The following is a 19,245-nucleotide window of genomic DNA, read 5'->3' as shown; positions in this document are numbered from 1 at the left end:
TAAGAGAGACATTCAGAAACCTAGACAAACACTTGTTCACAATACACCTCATACATTCATCCCAATCTTGAGTAGCTAAGCACCAGTGTGGAGCCCTTGTTTAATAAAACACAAATCAAAATATGAGTGCAAAGTGGAGCATCAAGACTGGTACCCGAGCAGAGGAAAATGAGCAACGAAGAAAGAATGCAAGAACTTGGTTGTATGTCACTGAAGGAACGAAGAGCAAGAAGGAATATAATCACTGAATATAAAATATTGTGGGGGCAGACACGAATTAGCTCTTTACCAGGAATGCAACCTGAGTAACTGGGCATGGCTAAATTTTATATACATAAATAAGCCCCATGATACAATATCAGTATTTTTCAACATAAGTGACATAACCCTTATTTTAATCTATAGAATCCTTGAATATATACATTTATACTCTCTTTTCCTGTCACAACTGATCTTTCAACATTACTGCTACTCCTTCCTTAGCTCTAACTCTCTCAGATACCCATGATCTAATCCCATTTATTTCTCCCCACTTAAACTCTCCTACCCCATTCAGCTTTGCTTGCTTCACTTAAAGACGAGACGTCCAGCTTCTTTTCGTTCATAATGGTCATAATCATTTTATCATCTGCACTACATCCATGCACATTCAAACATCTTTTCCATGTTCACTTTAATTTCCTTCTTTTACATACTTTCCCAAAATCATCCACCAATCTTTGCAACTTGTATTCAGAATCCCTCAAATGAACTGTGTCATCAGCAAAGAGCAATGTGATAACTTCCACATATCAGGTCCAACATCTTTTAATCCCACACCTCTCTGCCATACCCTAGCATTCCCTTCTTTTACAATACATCTATAAATGTCTTAATTAACCAAGATGATATCACATATCCCTAAGTCCTACTTTCACTGAAAAAGTCTCCCCTACACCTAACCACAAAATCCATTTTATGAACAATAAATACCTAATTTATGAATAATAAATAGCTAAGTGTTGGAAGTTGAAAGTCAATGACAAGATACATTTTCAAGATTTAGCTTGTAATGGAAATTATAAATACATCTAATGAGCAAACCAAAAGGCATCCCTCTCATGGATATCTAATAAAACCATTATAGTATATATCAAGTTCACTTTTTTTAGAATTATGATATAGCAAGGAAAGAGATGATCTTAAAATATTCAATTAACCAAATTGCTGATCACTCATTAAATTTAATGCTAGTTTACAATCTGCCTGACGTATTTACCAAGAACATCTTGGCAAAGTCGCTGGGTGGTATTAAAACGCTGGTCATCTGTCATGTGATCCAGCATAAAACGGTATATCATGTGGCGATCTTCTGACTGTTCTTTGCCTGCAAGGGAGAACAATTCTTTTTCCATTTTGCTCTGTGTAAACTTGTTGTAAGTTTCATGCTCCTGGAAAAAAATACTGGTTCAAATTTCACACAAAACCATAGACTTCAATAATTAAACTAATATTCATATTTACATACAGAAAGCTTTTCAAGACAAAGGCATAAAAACTAAATAGGACTGATCAGGAAACAACTACAGTATGTAAATTAGTAATGAAACCTTCAAAAGGAGACTGTATTTCTGTAATTAAATAAACTGGCAAACAACCTTATTAGATAAGAAATTACTAATACACAGTTACCTCATAACAGTTGTAGTGGAAAATACATTCAATAAAGTGCTGACTCAGAATTTTTGGGAAGCGTTTCAGCAATCGTTCTGTTACATAGAAAACAACTGTGCTACGTATGTCCTCATGATCATCTGTTAGACACTGAAAAATAAATAAACAGCCTAAGTTTTTGAAATTGATCTCTGCTGGGGAAAGAATATCTTAAAAACACCTCAAAATATAATTTGTCATATTTTCTCCCACTGACAAAGTTAATTTGTTGATACACTAAGCCTTGGTGTCCTTGTGGTGAAATTATTAAAATTATCTACTAATAATCTCCAGCACAGGTACCAGGCTTACACGTAACCCAGATGTTCATCCTTACCTCAGGTAGGAAAATGGCTGAGTACCAACTACTATAGTTATATAAAAGATATTACAGTCATTAGCAGAACTCTAATCCACCAAGCACCTATAAAACAGTATCATGTAGGTGTCTCTAAGTTCTTTAGTTATCAAGTGATTTTTTCCTATATTTTCCAATAATGGTCAGAGTTAAAATTAATCATCAAATGCAATATTATAGATAGCAGGAAAATTTTTAATACAGTGACACACGTCACTTAGCAACTGAGGAAGCAAGTCAGGGAGATGGTCATTATGTTGAACAAGGTAATAGTAGAACAGATACATCATTTTTTTTTTTTCAACAAGTCGGCCGTCTCCCACCGAGGCAGGGTGACCCAAAAAAGAAAGAAAATTCCCAAAAAGAAAATACTTTCATCATCATTCAACACTTTCACCACACTCACACATTATCACTGTTTTTGCAGAGGTGCTCAGAATACAACAGTTTAGAAGCATACACATATAAAGATACACAACATATCCCTCCAAACTGCCAATACATCATACCATTCTTAAAACCCACCCAAAGAGGTCAGGTGACTTCACCTTTCTTACCTCTCTCTATGTCTACCCATAACATCTTTCACTGCCCTAACATACCCCAATTCTTTCCCTCCCCATTCTTGCCATCAATCTTATAACCTAATGTAAAAAAAGAACAAGAGAAAACAAAGTTATTGTAAGAGCTAAAGCATCAGGATGAGTATGTGTAACTAATGGTTGTCACATGAGGATAACCATTAGATCCTATAATGTTACTAACATGTATTAAGGCCTAAAAACAGAAACAGACCCCTCGTTTGCTGATGCCAAAATAATTTGAGGAAAAAACTGAAAGGAGCAAAAGAAAGTTGCAGAAAGATTTCATTAATTGAAAAAATTATTGGAATCTAACCAGAGTGAAAGAAGTCATTAGGCTAAGATATGTGGAAAGGAGACAAAAACAGAGCACTATCTAAAAAAATGTTCAGGGAAAATAATTAAAAAAAAAAAAAAGAAAAGGTAGATTAAACTATTACTCTTAACTTGTTCCTGAAAAGGTATACAATAGACAAAGCTCACAAATATAGGAACTGTATTTAGGAACCTAGATAAAGACTTCAAAACACCTCATATAAGTGAATCCAGTACTAAGAAAGCAGCATTAGTAAAACACAAGGTGAAGCTCATTATCAAACGTAATGGTTCTGAGAATCAAGTACAGTGGACCCTCGACAAAACGATATCAATCTGTTCCGGAGAGCTTGTCGTTAGATAAATTTATCATTAGTCGAATTCATTTTCCCCCTAAGAAAAAATGGAAATCCAATTACAGTAATTTGCTCCAGACACCCAAAAGCATGAAAAAACAATTTTTTTTCACAAGAAATATACATTTTCCTACACAGAAAAAGGATACATACACAATAAATAATGTACTGTACTAAATGAAGAGTAAATGACACTTACTTTTATTGAAGATGTAGTGATGAGATGGGAGGAGGGGAGATGGAGGTGCATTAATTTTTGGAAGGGGAATCCCCTTCCATAATGACTTTAGGTAGCAAGTCTTTTTCCGGGGTTACTTCCCTTCTTTGTTTTTTAATGCCACTGGGAATAACTTGAGAGTCACTGGACCTCTGTTGCACCAAAAATCTGTCCATAGAGCTCTGTACCTTGCATTCCTTTAAGATTTTCCTAAAGCGGGTCACAATATTGTCATTGTAAAGGTCACCAGCATGGCTTGCAATAGCTGTGTCAGGGTGATTTTCCTCCATAAAGGCTTGCACCTTTGTCCACATTCTACAAATTTCCTTAATCATTGAAGAAGGCAACTTCCTCAATTTCTCTCTCCCCTCCTCTGAAGCAATTTCCTCAGTTGTGGCCTCATGCTGTTGCAGATGCTCTTGCAGCTCATCAGTGGTTAGTTCTCCATCATCATCCTCCACCAACTCTTCCATATCCTCCTCACTAACCTCTAACCCCAAGGACTTCCCCAATGCCACAATAGATTACACAACTGGCATAGGCTTATCAGGGTTAGCCCCAACCCCTTTAAAATCCCTGTCTTGTACACATTCTGGCCACAATTTCCTCCAAGCAGAGTTCAAGGTCCTGTTAGTCACTCCCTCCCAAGCCTTACCTATAAAGTTTATACAATTGAGGATACTAAAGTGATCTTTCCAAAACTCTCTTAGGGTCAATCGAGTGTCTGAGGTCACTTCAAAGCACTTTTGAAACACTGCTTTGGTGTACAGTTTTTTGAAATTTGAAATGACCTGCTGATCCATGGGCTGGAGGAAGAGTGGTATTAGAAGGTAAAAACTTTTCTTTTATGAAACTCAACTTTCCTGAAATTCGCTCTGGCAAGTCTGAAGGACGACCAGGAGCACTGTCTAATACCAGGAGGCACTTAAGGTCCAATTTATTTTCCAGGAGGTAATTTTTCACAGTGGGGCCAAACACATGATAAAACGAGTCATAGAAAATGTCCCTAGTGACCCATGCCTTACTGTTTGCCCTCCACACCACACATAAATTAGCCTTGACAACATTGCTTTTCTTGAACACTCTGGGAGTTTCAGAGTGATACACGAGTAGAGGCGTCACTTTGCAATCCCCACTAGCATTACTACACAACATTAAGGGAGTTGACGTGTCGGCGGATGGATTTATGAAGGATGAGGTTAATCATAGAATTGATGAAGGAAAAAAGGCGAGTGGTGCATTGAGGTACATGTGGAGGTAAAAAACGTTATCTCTGGAGGCAAAGAAATAGTAGTACCAACACTCTTATATGGGTGTGAAGCCTGGGTTGTAAATGCAGCAGCAAGGAGGCGGTTGGAGGCAGTGGAGATGTCCTGTCTAAGGGCAATGTGTGGTGTAAATATTATGCAGAAAATTCGGAGTGTGGAAATTAGGAGAAGGTGTGGAGTTAATAAAAGTATTAGTCAGAGGGCTGAAGAGGGGTTGTTGAGGTGGTTTGGTTATTTAGAGAGAATGGATCAAAGTAGAATGACATGGAGAGCATTTAAATCTGTAGGAGAAGGAAGGCGGGGTAGGGGTCGTCCTCGAAAAGGTTGGAAGGGGTAAGGGAGGTTTTGTGGGCAAGGGGCTTGGACTTCCAGCAGGCGTGCATGAGCGTGTTCGATAGGAGTGAATGGAGACGAATGGTATTTGGGATCTGACGATCTGTTGGAGTGTGAGCAGGGTAATATTTAGTGAAGGGATTCAGGGAAACCGGTTATTTTTATATAGCCAGACTTGAGTCCTGGAAATGGGAAGTACAATGCCTGCACTCTAAAGGAGGGGTTTTGGGATATTAGCAGTTTGGAGGGATATGTTGTGTATCTTTATACGTATATGCTTCTAAACTGTTGTGTTCTGAGCACCTCTGCAAAAACAGTGATTATGTGTGAGTGAGGTGAAAGTGTTGAATGATGATGAAAGTATTTTCTTTTTGGGGATTTTCTTTCTTTTTGGGTCACCCTGCCTTGGTGGGAGACGGCCGACTTGTTGAAAAAAAAAAAATTAAGGTTAGCCTGACTTTCATAGGCTTGTGTCCTGGCAGTGTTTTTTCGTCCTGTGTAATGTTGGTCCTGTTTGGCATTTTCTTCCAAAACAGGCCTGTTTCGTCACAATTAAACACTTGTTGGGGTTGCAATCCTTCAGCCTCTATGTACCCCTGGAATCCCTGCACATATTTTCAGCTGCTTTTTTGTCCAAACTGGTAGCCTCACCATGTCTTATCACACTGTGTATGCCACTATGATTCTTAAATCTCTCAAACCAACCTTTGCTGGCCTTAAATTCACTCACATCACCACTAGTTGCAGGCTTTTTTAGATTGAATTGTCATGCAACTGCCTTGCCTTTTCACACATGATGAATTGAGAGATACTATCTCCTAGTATCTGTTTTCGTTTATCCACAACAACAGTCTCTCAACATCTTTGAATACTTGTGATCCGCGTTTCGAAAACATACTTGCACCTTTCGCAACAACAGCTTCCTTGATTGCCTTTCTGTTGGCCAAGATAGTAGCAATGGTTGATTGGGGTTTGTTATACAATCTGGTCAGCTCAGAGACACGCACTCCACTTTCATACGTATTAACCCTTTGAGGGTCGACAGGCCCTCTCCGAAACTCGTTCTCAGGGTCGGCCAAATTAAAAAAAAAAAAATTATTTTCTCTTATGAAAAGATAGAGAATCTTTTCCCGATCATAAAGACACCAAAAGTTTGAAATTTGATGGAAAACTTACGGAATTATGCTCTCGCAAAGTTAGCGGCAATTTTTACGCATCGGCGATTTTGCCCACTTTGAGCCCCATTTTCGGCCAATTCCACAGTACTAGTCGACAAAAAACATGAATATTTTGCTAGAACTCCATTTTTTCTATCGAATGGGTGCAAGAAACCAACCATTTATGAAATTCAACTATCCAGTACAGTGGTCAGAATTTAGCAATTTTGCCAATTTCACACAAATTTCAAAAGATGCCAATTTCCGAATAGGGTCAAGAATAAACAAGAAAGACATTCCTGGCACTGAAATGACATTTCCGCTGGTCATTAGTCACGTCTCAAGGCCCCTCTTATATTCTTTTGCTATCCACTTTGAATTTTTATTCTCACAAAAAATATAAGATTTACTGTTATGCAGACTACTGCATTAGTGTAAAAAATGGTATAAATATTATTGGTGCACTTGTAAAAGAATATTAGACTCACCAGTTGACGTGTATTGCACGCTTGGCAAGATTTGTTTACTTTTGAAATTTGGTAAAAATCGAACATTTCTGCTACTTTGAGCTCAATTTCAAGGTACCTTTCATTGTAAAACCAGTCAAAATCATCTCAATTTCTGTAATATGTCTTCCATTCTATAAAATGAGACCAAGAAAACTAGAATACAACAATAAATACCATTCGAAAATACAGTGCAAAGTCGCTGTTTTATTCCAAAAAAATTGTCAAAGTTTTTTTTTTCTCATTATGCACTGTGTGCTGCAGGATTTTTTTTAGACTGTGCACACTGACCACATAGACCCATTCTTTCATATGAAGGCATACCAGCTTTCTCCCACTAGATTTGAGGGCGCTAGAATTTAGGCGTACTAGTACGTCAAAAACCCTGGGTCGTAAGCCGTACTAGTACGTCCGAAACCCTCAAAGGGTTAATTATCTCCTTCATTTCAATTGTAATTCTCACCCTTTTTACCACAGAGTTGGCAATAGAAGCTTTCTTGGGGCCCATGGTGGCTTATTTAGCAGTTACAAGCACTAAAACTACTGGAATAATACAAAATGTACCAAATGTATGCATGGAAGCGACTGCACTGGTTTGTAAACACTGGCACACTAACTGAAGGTAGGGCAGCTAAGGCCCGCTCAGGCCAGGCAGGACATGTGGACGCGTTCGGGACGAATGATGTTAGTCGAGTTTTTCGTTGGTCGGACCAAAATTTTTATGCTTAAACGCTTCGTTAGTTGAATTTTTCATTAAACGATGCCTTTGTGGGTCGGAGGTCCACGGTACAGTGGTGCCTCGTTTTCTGTAAGCATCGGAAGTTGTAATTTTCGAAAATCTTAAAGTTTTCCCGTCAAAACATTGACTTGCGAATTGTCATTTGACTTGCAAATAGTCGTTCGTCTCAGGCGCGTACGCATGCCTCGAGCGGCCCCACACTCCATTCCTAGCCAGTGTTCCATTGTTTATCAGTGAGTGAGGACAATCTCACGCGTTTATACAAATACAATTTCATAATATTCCATGTGTTTTAGTGCTTGCAACTACTAAATAAGCCACCATGGCTCCAAAGAAAGCTTCTAGTGCCAGCCCTTTGGTAAAGAATGTGAGAAACACAAATACGGAAGTGGTGGTGGTAGAGGGTGGTAGTGGTGGTGGTAGAGGGTAGTAGTGATGGTGGCAGAGGGTGGTAGCAGTTGTGATAGTGGTGGAGGGTGGTAGTGATGGTGGTAGAGGGTGGTAGTGATGGTGGTAGAGGGTGGTAGTGATGGTGGTAGAGGGTGGTAGTGAATGTGATGGTGGTATAGGGTGCCTTCTTCAGTGATTCATCAATTCTACTAACTCCTCCAATATTGTTGGAGTTATATAGGGCTGCAGAAAACACTGCCACCTCAGCTGCAGCCTTCACCACCATTACGTACGGCTTATGCTCTCAGTGGCCTTTACACACCCAACAACAGCCCAACACAACACCAGTCATGACATACATAATGACTTATTTTATTCATTCTAGAGTATATTCCATGTTTTGTTTCTATGTTATTAATATTGTTTATTATGTCATATTAGTTGAATTGTGATAGATAAATAAGCCATACACCAACAAGAGTCTTCAATAAAGGTAAGTGTGATGTTAAATGTTCATTTATACATTTTATTAGCGCTTTACATTTATTTACATTTATTTGTAGGTAGTAGGTTGGTAGACAGCAACCACCCAGGGAGGTACTACCGTCCTGCCAAGTGAGTGTAAAACGAAGCCTGTGATTGTTTTACATGATGGTAGGATTGCTGATGTCTTTTGTCTGTCTCATAAATATGCAAGATTACAGGCATGTCTTGCTACTTCTACTTACACTTAGGTCACACTACACATACATGTACACATTTATTTATACACACTCATCTGAGTTTTCTTTGATTTTATCTTAATAGTTCTTGGTCTTATTAATTTTCCTTTTATATCCATGGGGAAGTGGAATAAGAATCTTTCCTCCGTAAGCCATGCGTGTTGTAAAAGTCAACTAAAATGCCGGGAACAATGGGCTAGTAACCCCTTTTCCTGTAAAGATTACTAAAAAGAATAAGAAGAAGAAAATTGTCAAAGTGGGAAGTCTGAATGTGCGTGGATGTTGTGCAGATGATAAGAAAGAGATGATTGTGGATGTTATGAATGAGAAGAAGCTGGATGTCCTGGCTTTAAGTGAAACAAAGCTAAAGGGGGTGGGAGAGTTTCAGTGGAGAGGAATAAATGGGATTAGGTCAGGGGTTTCAAATAGAGTTAGAGCTAAAGAAGGAGTAGCAATAATGTTGAAGGATAAGCTATGGCAGGAAAAGAGGGACTATAAATGTATTAATTCAAGGATTATGTGGAGTAAAATAAAGATTGGATGTGAAAAGTGGGTTATAATAAGCGTGTATGCACCTGGAGAAGAGAGAAGTGTAGAGGAGAGAGAGAGATTTTGGGAAATGTTGAGTGAATGCGTGGGGAGTTTTGAATCAAGTGTGAGAGTAATGGTGGTTGGGGATTTTAATGCTAAAGTGGGTAAAAATGTTATGGAGGGAGTAGTAGGTAAATTTGGGGTGCCAGGGGTAAATGTAAATGGGGAGCCTTTAATTGAGCTATGTGTAGAAAGAAATTTGGTAATAAGTAATACATATTTTATGAAAAAGAGGATAAATAAATATACAAGGTATGATGTAGCACGTAATGAAAGTAGTTTATTAGATTATGTATTGGTGGATAAAAGGTTGATGGGTAGGCTCCAGGATGTACATGTTTATAGAGGGGCAACTGATATATCGGATCATTATTTAGTTGTAGCTACAGTTAGAGTAAGAGGTAGATGGGAAAAGAGGAAGGTGGCAACAACAAGTAAGAGGGAAGTGAAAGTGTATAAACTAAGGGAGGAGGAAGTTCGGGTGAGATATAAGCGACTATTGGCAGAAAGGTGGGCTAGTGCAAAGATGAGTAGTGGGGGGGTTGAAGAGGGTTGGAATAGTTTTAAAAATGCAGTATTAGAATGTGGGGCAGAAGTTTGTGGTTATAGGAGGGTGGGGGCAGGAGGAAAGAGGAGTGATTGGTGGAATGATGAAGTAAAGGGTGTGATAAAAGAGAAAAAGGTAGCTTATGAGAGGTTTTTACAAAGCAGAAGTGTTATAAGAAGAGCAGAGTATATGGAGAGTAAAAGAAAGGTAAAGAGAGTGGTGAGAGAGTGCAAAAGGAGAGCAGATGATAGAGTGGGAGAGGCACTGTCAAGAAATTTTAATGAAAATAAGAAAAAATTTTGGAGTGAGTTAAACAAGTTAAGAAAGCCTAGGGAAAATATGGATTTGTCAGTTAAAAACAGAGTAGGGGAGTTAGTAGATGGGGAGATGGAGGTATTGGGTAGATGGCGAGAATATTTTGAGGAACTTTTAAATGTTAAGGAAGAAACAGAGGCAGTAATTTCATGCACTGGTCAGGGAGGTATACCATCTTTTAGGAGTGAAGAAGAGCAGAATGTAAGTGTGGGGGAGGTACGTGAGGCATTACGTAAAATGAAAGGGGGTAAAGCAGCTGGAACTGATGGGATCATGACAGAAATGTTAAAAGCAGGGGGGGATATAGTGTTGGAGTGGTTGGTACTTTTGTTTAATAAATGTATGAAAGAGGGGAAGGTACCTAGGGATTGGCAGAGAGCATGTATAGTCCCTTTATATAAAGGGAAAGGGGACAAAAGAGACTGTAAAAATTATAGAGGAATAAGCTTACTGAGTATACCAGGAAAAGTGTACGGTAGGGTTATAATTGAAAGAATTAGAGGTAAGACAGAATGTAGGATTGCGGATGAGCAAGGAGGTTTTAGAGTGGGTAGGGGATGTGTAGATCAGGTGTTTACATTGAAGCATATATGTGAACAGTATTTAGATAAAGATAGGGAAGTTTTTATTGCATTTATGGATTTAGAAAAGGCATATGATAGAGTGGATAGAGGAGCAATGTGGCAGATGTTGCAAGTATATGGAATAGGTGGTAAGTTATTAAATGCTGTAAAGAGTTTTTATGAGGATAGTGAGGCTCAGGTTAGGGTGTGTAGAAGAGAGGGAGACTACTTCCCGGTAAAAGTAGGTCTTAGACAGGGATGTGTAATGTCACCATGGTTGTTTAATATATTTATAGATGGGGTTGTAAAGGAAGTAAATGCTAGGGTGTTTGGGAGAGGGGTGGGATTAAATTATGGGGAATCAAATTCAAAATGGGAATTGACACAGTTACTTTTTGCTGATGATACTGTGCTTATGGGAGATTCTAAAGAAAAATTGCAAAGGTTAGTGGATGAGTTTGGGAATGTGTGTAAAGGTAGAAAGTTGAAAGTGAACATAGAAAAGAGTAAGGTGATGAGGGTGTCAAATGATTTAGATAAAGAAAAATTGGATATCAAATTGGGGAGGAGGAGTATGGAAGAAGTGAATGTTTTCAGATACTTGGGAGTTGACGTGTCGGCGGATGGATTTATGAAGGATGAGGTTAATCATAGAATTGATGAGGGAAAAAAGGTGAGTGGTGCGTTGAGGTATATGTGGAGTCAAAAAACGTTATCTATGGAGGCAAAGAAGGGAATGTATGAAAGTATAGTAGTACCAACACTCTTATATGGGTGTGAAGCTTGGGTGGTAAATGCAGCAGCGAGGAGACGGTTGGAGGCAGCGGAGATGTCCTGTTTAAGGGCAATGTGTGGTGTAAATATTATGCAGAAAATTCGGAGTGTGGAAATTAGGAGAAGGTGTGGAGTTAATAAAAGTATTAGTCAGAGGGCAGAAGAGGGGTTGTTGAGGTGGTTTGGTCATTTAGAGAGAATGGATCACAGTAAAATGACATGGAAAGCATATAAATCTATAGGGGAAGGAAGGCGGGGTAGGGGTCGTCCTCGAAAGGGTTGGAGAGAGGGGGTAAAGGAGGTTTTGTGGGTAAGGGGCTTGGATTTCCAGCAAGCGTGCGTGAGCGTGTTAGATAGGAGTGAATGGAGACGAATGGTACTTGGGACCTGACGATCTGTTGGAGTGTGAGCAGGGTAATATTTAGTGAAGGGATTCAGGGAAACCGGTTATTTTCATATAGTCGGACTTGAGTCCTGGAAATGGGAAGTACAATGCCTGCACTTTAAAGGAGGGGTTTGGGATATTGGCAGTTTGGAGGGATATGTTGTGTATCTTTATATGTTTATGCTTCTAGACTGTTGTATTCTGAGCACCTCTGCAAAAACAGTGATAATGTGCGAGTGTGGTGAAAGTGTTGAATGATGATGAAAGTATTTTCTTTTTGGGGATTTTCTTTCTTTTTTGGGTCACCCTGCCTCGGTGGGAGACGGCCGACTTGTTGAAAAAAAAAAAAAAAAAAAAAAAAAAATTTATTTGTCATTCTTTTCTGCATGTAAATCTATATTTAAGCTAGGGAAGTGACCCCTGATAAGGACTTGGTACCTAGAGTCCTTATGGAGGGGGATTCCCCTTCCAAATAATAACCTCTCTTCCCTCTCTCCTCCTCCCTGTCTTCCATCCATCAACAACAGCCTTCAATAAAAGTAACTGTCATGTTGAAAGTTCATTCTTTTGTGCATGTAAATCTATTTTTAAGGTAAAAAACAAAATTTTTTGTTGATGCTTCTGGGTGTCGTCTGGAACGGATTAGTTGTATTTACATTATTTCTTATGGGCATTATTTCTTACAGGAAAAATGGTTTCACAAATCGTCAATTTCGATAATAGTCACACTCTCTGGAATGGATTAATTACGAAAAACGAGGGACCACTGTATATTTAGACAGAATTCAACACACAGTTTAGATCAAAGCAAATTTCTTTCTTGAGTCTTTAACTTAAGTTCTGGAGGTGAGAAGTACAGTGCCTGCACTCTGTGACTGTGTTTCCTTCTTTGGGTAACCTTACCCTGATAAGAAAAGGCCAGTATAGTAAATACAATAACTATCTGAACACATTCACTTCCTCCATACTCCCTCTTTCCAATCTGATATACAAAAAATTCAGGTAATGAAAGATTGGATACTGGATTGGAAGGAGGGAGTATAGAGGAAGTGAATGCGTTCAGATATCTGGGATTGGATTTGTCGGCAGATGGGTCAATGAAAGATGAGGTGAACCATAGGAATGATGATGACAAAAAGGCAGGTGGTGTACTGAGGCATCTGTGGAGACAAAGAATGTTACCCATGGCAGCAAAAAGGAAAATCTATCAAAGTAGAGTGGCACCAACACACTTACATAAGGTTTTAAACATTGAAGAGAAAAGGAGGCTAGAGACAGTGGAGATTTTGTATCTGATAGCAATGTGTGGCATGAATACTATGAAGGGAATTCCTAACTGGGAGATGAGGTGTGGGGTAATTAAAAATATCATCCACAGGGTTGAAGAGGAGGGGGGGGGGGGGTTATTGAGGTGGTTTGGCCATTTAGAGGATGGAGCAAAATAGGATGATTGGCACGGTGTCTTATGAGAGCATCTTAGATATGACTGAGTGAAGGCAAGTAGTTTTTATGACTTGACATGATGCTGAAGAATGAGCAATGTAACATTAATGAAGGGATTTAGGGAAACAAGTCAGCCAGACTTGAGTCCTGGAGGTAGGAAGAACAGTGCCTATATTCTGATGGAGAGATTGGAGGGGCATCTAAACCATCATGTCTGCACGCCTCTAAGAAAACAGTGATGGAGTGAGTGATGGTGAAAGTATTTCTTTTTTGGGTCACCCTACCTTGGTGGGAGATAATCAGGTGTAATTTAAAAAAAAAATACTTGAAAAGTAACACTGACAAGAGTTTTGCAAAAACAAAAACAGAGATTACTAAAGGGTTCATCAATTAATAAAAGGGGTCAAAATCATTTGACACTAAACCCTCTTAAAGAAATTTCATTTGCTTGAGACGACTCTCCAACACTGAAACTGTATCCACATGTCAAAGTAATTGATGACTAACCTAATACTCTAAATATTCACATATTAGTTTTGTAATAATAAAAGTTAAGTCATTTAAAGCTTACACAAAGAAACAAAAATGTGTGACAACAATGAGGACTTACTCTCCAACACATATTTGTGGAAAATCAGGAAATAAAACAAAGGTAAATACATATATGAAAAACAGTACTAAAGAAACTGTATGAAAATCTAACTAATATATACTGTATATACAGGATGAGAGGGAGAGGGTGAAGGTGGTTTGGTGGGCAAGGGGTTTGGACTTCCAGCAAGCGTGCGTGAGCGTGTTACATAGGAGTAATGGATATGAATGGTTTTTGGGACCTGACGAGCTGTCGGAATGTGAGCAGGGTAATATTTTGTGAAGGGATTCAGGGAAACTGCTTAGCTGGTCCTGAGTCAAGGAAATGGGAAGTACAATGCCTGCACTTTAAAGGAAGGGTTTAGGATAATGGCAGTTTGGAGGGACGTCTAACCTGTCGTATCTGAGTGCCTCTGCAAAGACACTGATTATGTATGAGTGATAATGAAAGTGTTGAATAATGATGAAAGTTTTTTCTTTCTTTTTGGATCAGCCTGCCTCGGTGGGAAATGGCCAACATGTTAAAAAAAAAAAAATACAGGATACCTTTACCTTTACCTTTGAAGAATTTCGAGAGTATATCTACTCTGAGCCTGGCCATGGGCCAGGCTCGTCTGGTGCTCGCCTGGTCAACCAGGCTTGCTGCTGGAGGCCTGCTGCCCCACATATCCATCACAGCCTGACTGATCTGGCACCTGGTGAAGATACTTGTCTAGTTTCCTCTTGAAGGCTTCAACACTTGTTCCAGCAGCGTTTCTGATATCTTCTGGTAAGATGTTGAAAAGTCTGGGACCCCAGATATTGATACAGTGTTCCCTTATCGTCCCCACCGCACCCCTGCTCCTCACTGGGTTTATTTTACACTTCCTCCCATATCTCTCACTCCAGTATGTTATGGCAGTGTGCAGATTTGGGACCAAGCCCTCGAGTACCTTCCAGGTATATATTATCATGTACCTCTCTCTCCTCCACTCCAATGAGTACATGTTCAAGAGTTGCAGGCATTCCCAATAGTTTAGGTGCTTTACTGGCTCAATGTGAGCCATAAACGATCTCTGTATTTGTTCCAGCTCTGATATTTCTCCTGCCCTGAACGGGGCCGTCAGCACTGAGCAATATTCTAAGTGAGGGAGCACTAGCGATTTGAAGAGTGTCACCATCGGCATTGTTTCCCTTGTTTTGAAAGTTCTCAATATCCACCCAGTCATCTTCCTAGCTGTGGTGATCTTTGTCTTATGGTCTTTAAAAGAAAGGTCCGCTGACATAATTATTCCTAGGTCTTTTACGTGTTCCTTACATTCTATTTGGTGACCCTCTTGAGTTTTGTATATAGTGCTCCTTTTGAGATCTTCATTCTTTCCATACCCAAGCAGCTAGAACTTATCACCATTGAACGTCATGTTGTTTTCCACTGCCCACTGGAAAACCCTGTTTATGTCTTCCTGTACTTTTTCAGTGTCCTCTACCGTACTGACTTTCATGCTTATTTTAGTGTCATCTGCAAATGATGATACAAAAGTGTGCCGGGTGTTTTTGTCTATGTCTGTTATGAGGATGAGGAACAGCAGAGGTGCCAGGACAGTGCCTTGGGCCACTGAGCTTTTGACCTCGCTGATGCTGGATCTTGCCCTGTTCACTACTACTTTTTGTGTTGTGTGTGTTAGGAAACCGAAAATCCATCTGCCTACCTTCCCCGTAATGCCCATGGCCTTCATTTTGTGTGCTATCACTCCATGATCGCATTTGTCAAACGCCTTTGCAAAATCTGTGTAAATCACATCTGCGTTTTGGTCGTCTTCCAGTGCCTCCGTAATTCTATCTTGATGGTTCAGCAGCTGTGACAGACATGATCATCCTGCTCTAAAGCCATGCTGGTTCGGGTTATGTTGGTTGTGGTGGTCCATGAAATTTGTAACCTGCCGTTTCATCACTCTTTTGAAGATTTTTAGATTGTGAGAGGTTAGGGCTACTGGTTTGTAATTTTTTAGCTAGTGCTCTACTACCTCCCTTGTGCAAAGGAGCTATGTCTGCACTCTTTAAGGCCTCCGGTATTTCACCTAGATCTAAGCTCTTTCTCCAAAGAATACCGAGGGCTCGTGCTAGTGGTACTTTGCACTTCTTTATAAATAGAGCATTCTATGAATCTGGTCCAGGTGCTGAGTGAGTGGGCATGTTTTCCATTTCTTTTTCGAAATCTATGGGATTTGTACTAATGTCAGTCAGTTGGTCTGTGCAGCCTTCTTCTGGAGTGAAAAATATTTCTGCATTTTCTACCTTGCTGTCATTTAGTAGGTTGCTGAACACCGACTCATACTGTTCTTTTAGGATTTCACTCATTTTTCTGTTCATCGTCAGTATACGAGTCTCCTCTCAGTAGTGGTCCAATTCTACAGGTAGTTCTTAGCTTGGATTTTGCATAGGAATAGAAATATTTTGGGTTTCTTGCAATATCCTGTATGGCCTTTTGTTCCCTTTGTACCTCTTCTGTGAGGTATGACATCCTAAGTTTTTGCTCTAATTCAGTGATCTCTCTGCTAAGTCTATCTTTCCTCTGTTGTAGCATATTTGTGTTTTAAGCAGTTCAGCAACCCATTTTCTTCTTCTGTACCATCTCCTATGCTCTCTCTCTATATCTGATCTTCCTCTGGGTTTCCTCAATGGTACATGTTTCATACACACTTTGTATGCTTCTGTATTCAGCTTCTCTAGGCACTGGTGGGGATTTAGGGTGCTCATGTCTGATTCCCAGGGTATGTCTGATAACTCTTGGTTTATTTTTTCCCAGTTAATTCTATGGTTGTTAAAATTGAACTTACTGAACATCCCGTCTCTAACTTAAGCGATGCAGTTTCCTACCCGAGTTAATACTAGTTTGAACCTCTATGTTATGATCAGAGTAAATAGTTTTGCAAACTGTTATGTCTCTGATCAGTTCCTCATTGTTTGTGAATATCAAACCCAGGGTATTTTCATTTCTAGTGGGATCAATTACCTGTTGGTTTAAAGAGTACTTTTCACAAAGCCTCATTAGTTCCCTGGTATGTACCTGTTGAGCCAGGGTGCTTCCCGGGGATATTTCTGGTATAACATTACGTTGTACCATCTTCCATTTTACATGAGGGAGATTAAAATCTCCAAGGAGTAAAATATTTGGTGTAGGATTTTCTAGCCTATCCAGATAGCTATCTATCTTACTTAACTGATTTGTGAATTCCTCAGCGGTTGCCGATGGTGGTTTGTATACTAGGATAATTACCAAATTCTTATTTTCAACTTTAATGCCTAGAATTTCTATATCATTTGTAGAATTCAGCACTTCTGTGCAACAGAAAGTATCCTTTACATAGATTCCTACTCCTCCCTGTGACCTATTGATTCTATCACATCTATACATGTTGTAGTTTTCTATCTTTATCTCTCCGTCCAAAACATCCCTTGTGTGTGTTTCTGTAAATGCTCCGAATATGGCATTTGCTTCTGTTAGGAGCCCACTGACATAACTAACTTGTCATTTTTATTTGATTTCAAACCCTGTATATTTGCAAATATGAAGCAGGAATTACCAAGTGAGATGTTTTGTCTCGCTTTGTGTTTCATTAGTACCACTGGTGATGTACTACCTGGTATGTCCCCTGGTGTACACGCCCCTGGTTTCTCCAGTACTGGCTTCGCGTTTGTTTGCTTATTCGGCCTTGACGGGCTGATGCCTGGTTTGGTACGCCACATTTTACTGCCCACCTGTCCTCTCTGTACCAGTCCCCCAGTTTGTCTCTTCCTTTGTTTTGATCTTTTCTCTTTTTGTCTAAAAAAGAATGCTGTTCAATTTCCCTTTCTCTGCTAACTCTGTAGTGCCGCATTCCTTTTACATGATGGTCTGGGCAGCTCAGGTCATAACATTCTCTGGACTGCTTTGAAGCTTTACACATTACTGGATGGAAGTGCCTGCTGCACTCTTTGTTGAAACGACACTTTCCCTTCCTCAACATGTTCGCACATTTTCTGGTGTGTTTATTCCAACAATCTCTGCCATATAGACACATACCTTTAGAATAGTAACTGCAAATGTTCTGACTACCTATATTTATTGATTCTGTGCCATTCCTAAGTTCTGCCACCTGATCTGAGTTCCCTTGTTCACTTTCTTCCAGGCTAATTTCTTCCCTTTGCTCATTTTCGTTTGTTCCTGTTCTAGTTTTCTCATCCTCCCTTTCCCTTTCCGCTATGTTATGTATCCCTGTTTCCTTTTCCGACTTGCTCTGTATGACGTTTTCTACTCTTTCTCTTACTTTCACTCCTTGGTTATCACATCTATTTGCATGTTCCTCCTTTTCTTTTTCCTTTTCCCATTTTCCACTCTTTGTATAACTCTGGCAAGCTCCTTAATGCTTTCTAGGTTTTCACTTTTCAGGACCTGTCTTATGCTTAACCAGCTGTCCCTTTCACTGGGGCAAATCCAAAAATGACTTTCTTGTTTTTGGTCATTTGTCATTGTTGCATGAAGCTTTGTATATGATATATGTGATGTTTTACCACATATTTCACAATCAACCATCAATGCCCCTCATGTTTCTCCCAAAGATTTTTTCACATATACAACAGCCTTTATTCCTGGCCATGATTACTTTTAAACAGGTGTATGTGTGGATGGTGTATTTATTATGTGCGGCTGGTGGTGGGTGGGATGGGCTGGGCGGTGGGTATCCTTGGGGAGAGGGTAGGGACACGAGGAGGAGGGGGCTGTGCGGTGGGGTGGTAAGCTGGAAGATAGGGGTCTGTGGAAAGAAGGTGAGGGTGCGAGGGGGGCCGTGGGTGGGATTGTTGGATGGGTGGGGGTAGGATCCAGGGAATGGGGTGGGGCATGAGGCGGGGGCTTGGAGGTGGGGTGCGGGTGGCACTTGCGCACTTGTTCCCATATAATTATACCATAGTTTTACACTACACTCGGGATTAAAAGGATTAACTCTTATCTTTAAGTTCAATTTACTATATCACTCCTATTTATATCCTTTTCGTCTATTCGTTATATGTAGTAACTCATACCTTTGTGTATCACTTGTCACATGTCAACACCAGGACAAGCAGATTGACCCACCACTGCCACACTTCACAATTGTTTTTTATTTTATTTCCTTTTATTTTATCACTGGTATTTTGTCACTGTGTTGTACACTGGTTATCTCAAGGATATACAATGCATTCGTTCAAGATACACTTTTCTTTTCACTGCACTACACTGGGATGGTTATATTGTTCACACGACACTAGGCCTACGGTAACTTTCCCTGCACTTCCATAGCAGTAAACTTAGGAGAGGTAACGGTGAAAAACCCGTCACACAGTAGACTCATGCCTTTTCATCATTGTATGCTTAATTTATCTATACTGTGATTCCCTGCACCTCA

At 39.7% G+C, this 19,245-nt stretch overlaps 1 protein-coding gene across 1 annotated transcript in view; it reads right to left on the bottom strand.

The window, feature by feature from the left end:
* The window catches only part of Cap-D3 (Chromosome associated protein D3), a 114,816-nt gene that overhangs the window by 49,414 nt on the left and 46,157 nt on the right, over positions 1-19,245 (bottom strand). Inside the window, exons 10-11 of the mRNA XM_070084089.1 lie at positions 1,672-1,803; positions 1,259-1,430 (exon numbers count right to left, since the gene is read on the bottom strand). Coding sequence (XP_069940190.1) covers positions 1,259-1,430; positions 1,672-1,803 — 304 coding nt within the window. The remainder of the gene's footprint in view (positions 1-1,258; positions 1,431-1,671; positions 1,804-19,245) is intronic.

This window comes from Cherax quadricarinatus, chromosome 11 (assembly GCF_038502225.1).
Source record: "Cherax quadricarinatus isolate ZL_2023a chromosome 11, ASM3850222v1, whole genome shotgun sequence".
Classification (NCBI taxonomy): domain Eukaryota; kingdom Metazoa; phylum Arthropoda; class Malacostraca; order Decapoda; family Parastacidae; genus Cherax; species Cherax quadricarinatus.
This window is presented reverse-complemented; position numbering and strand designations above follow the sequence as displayed.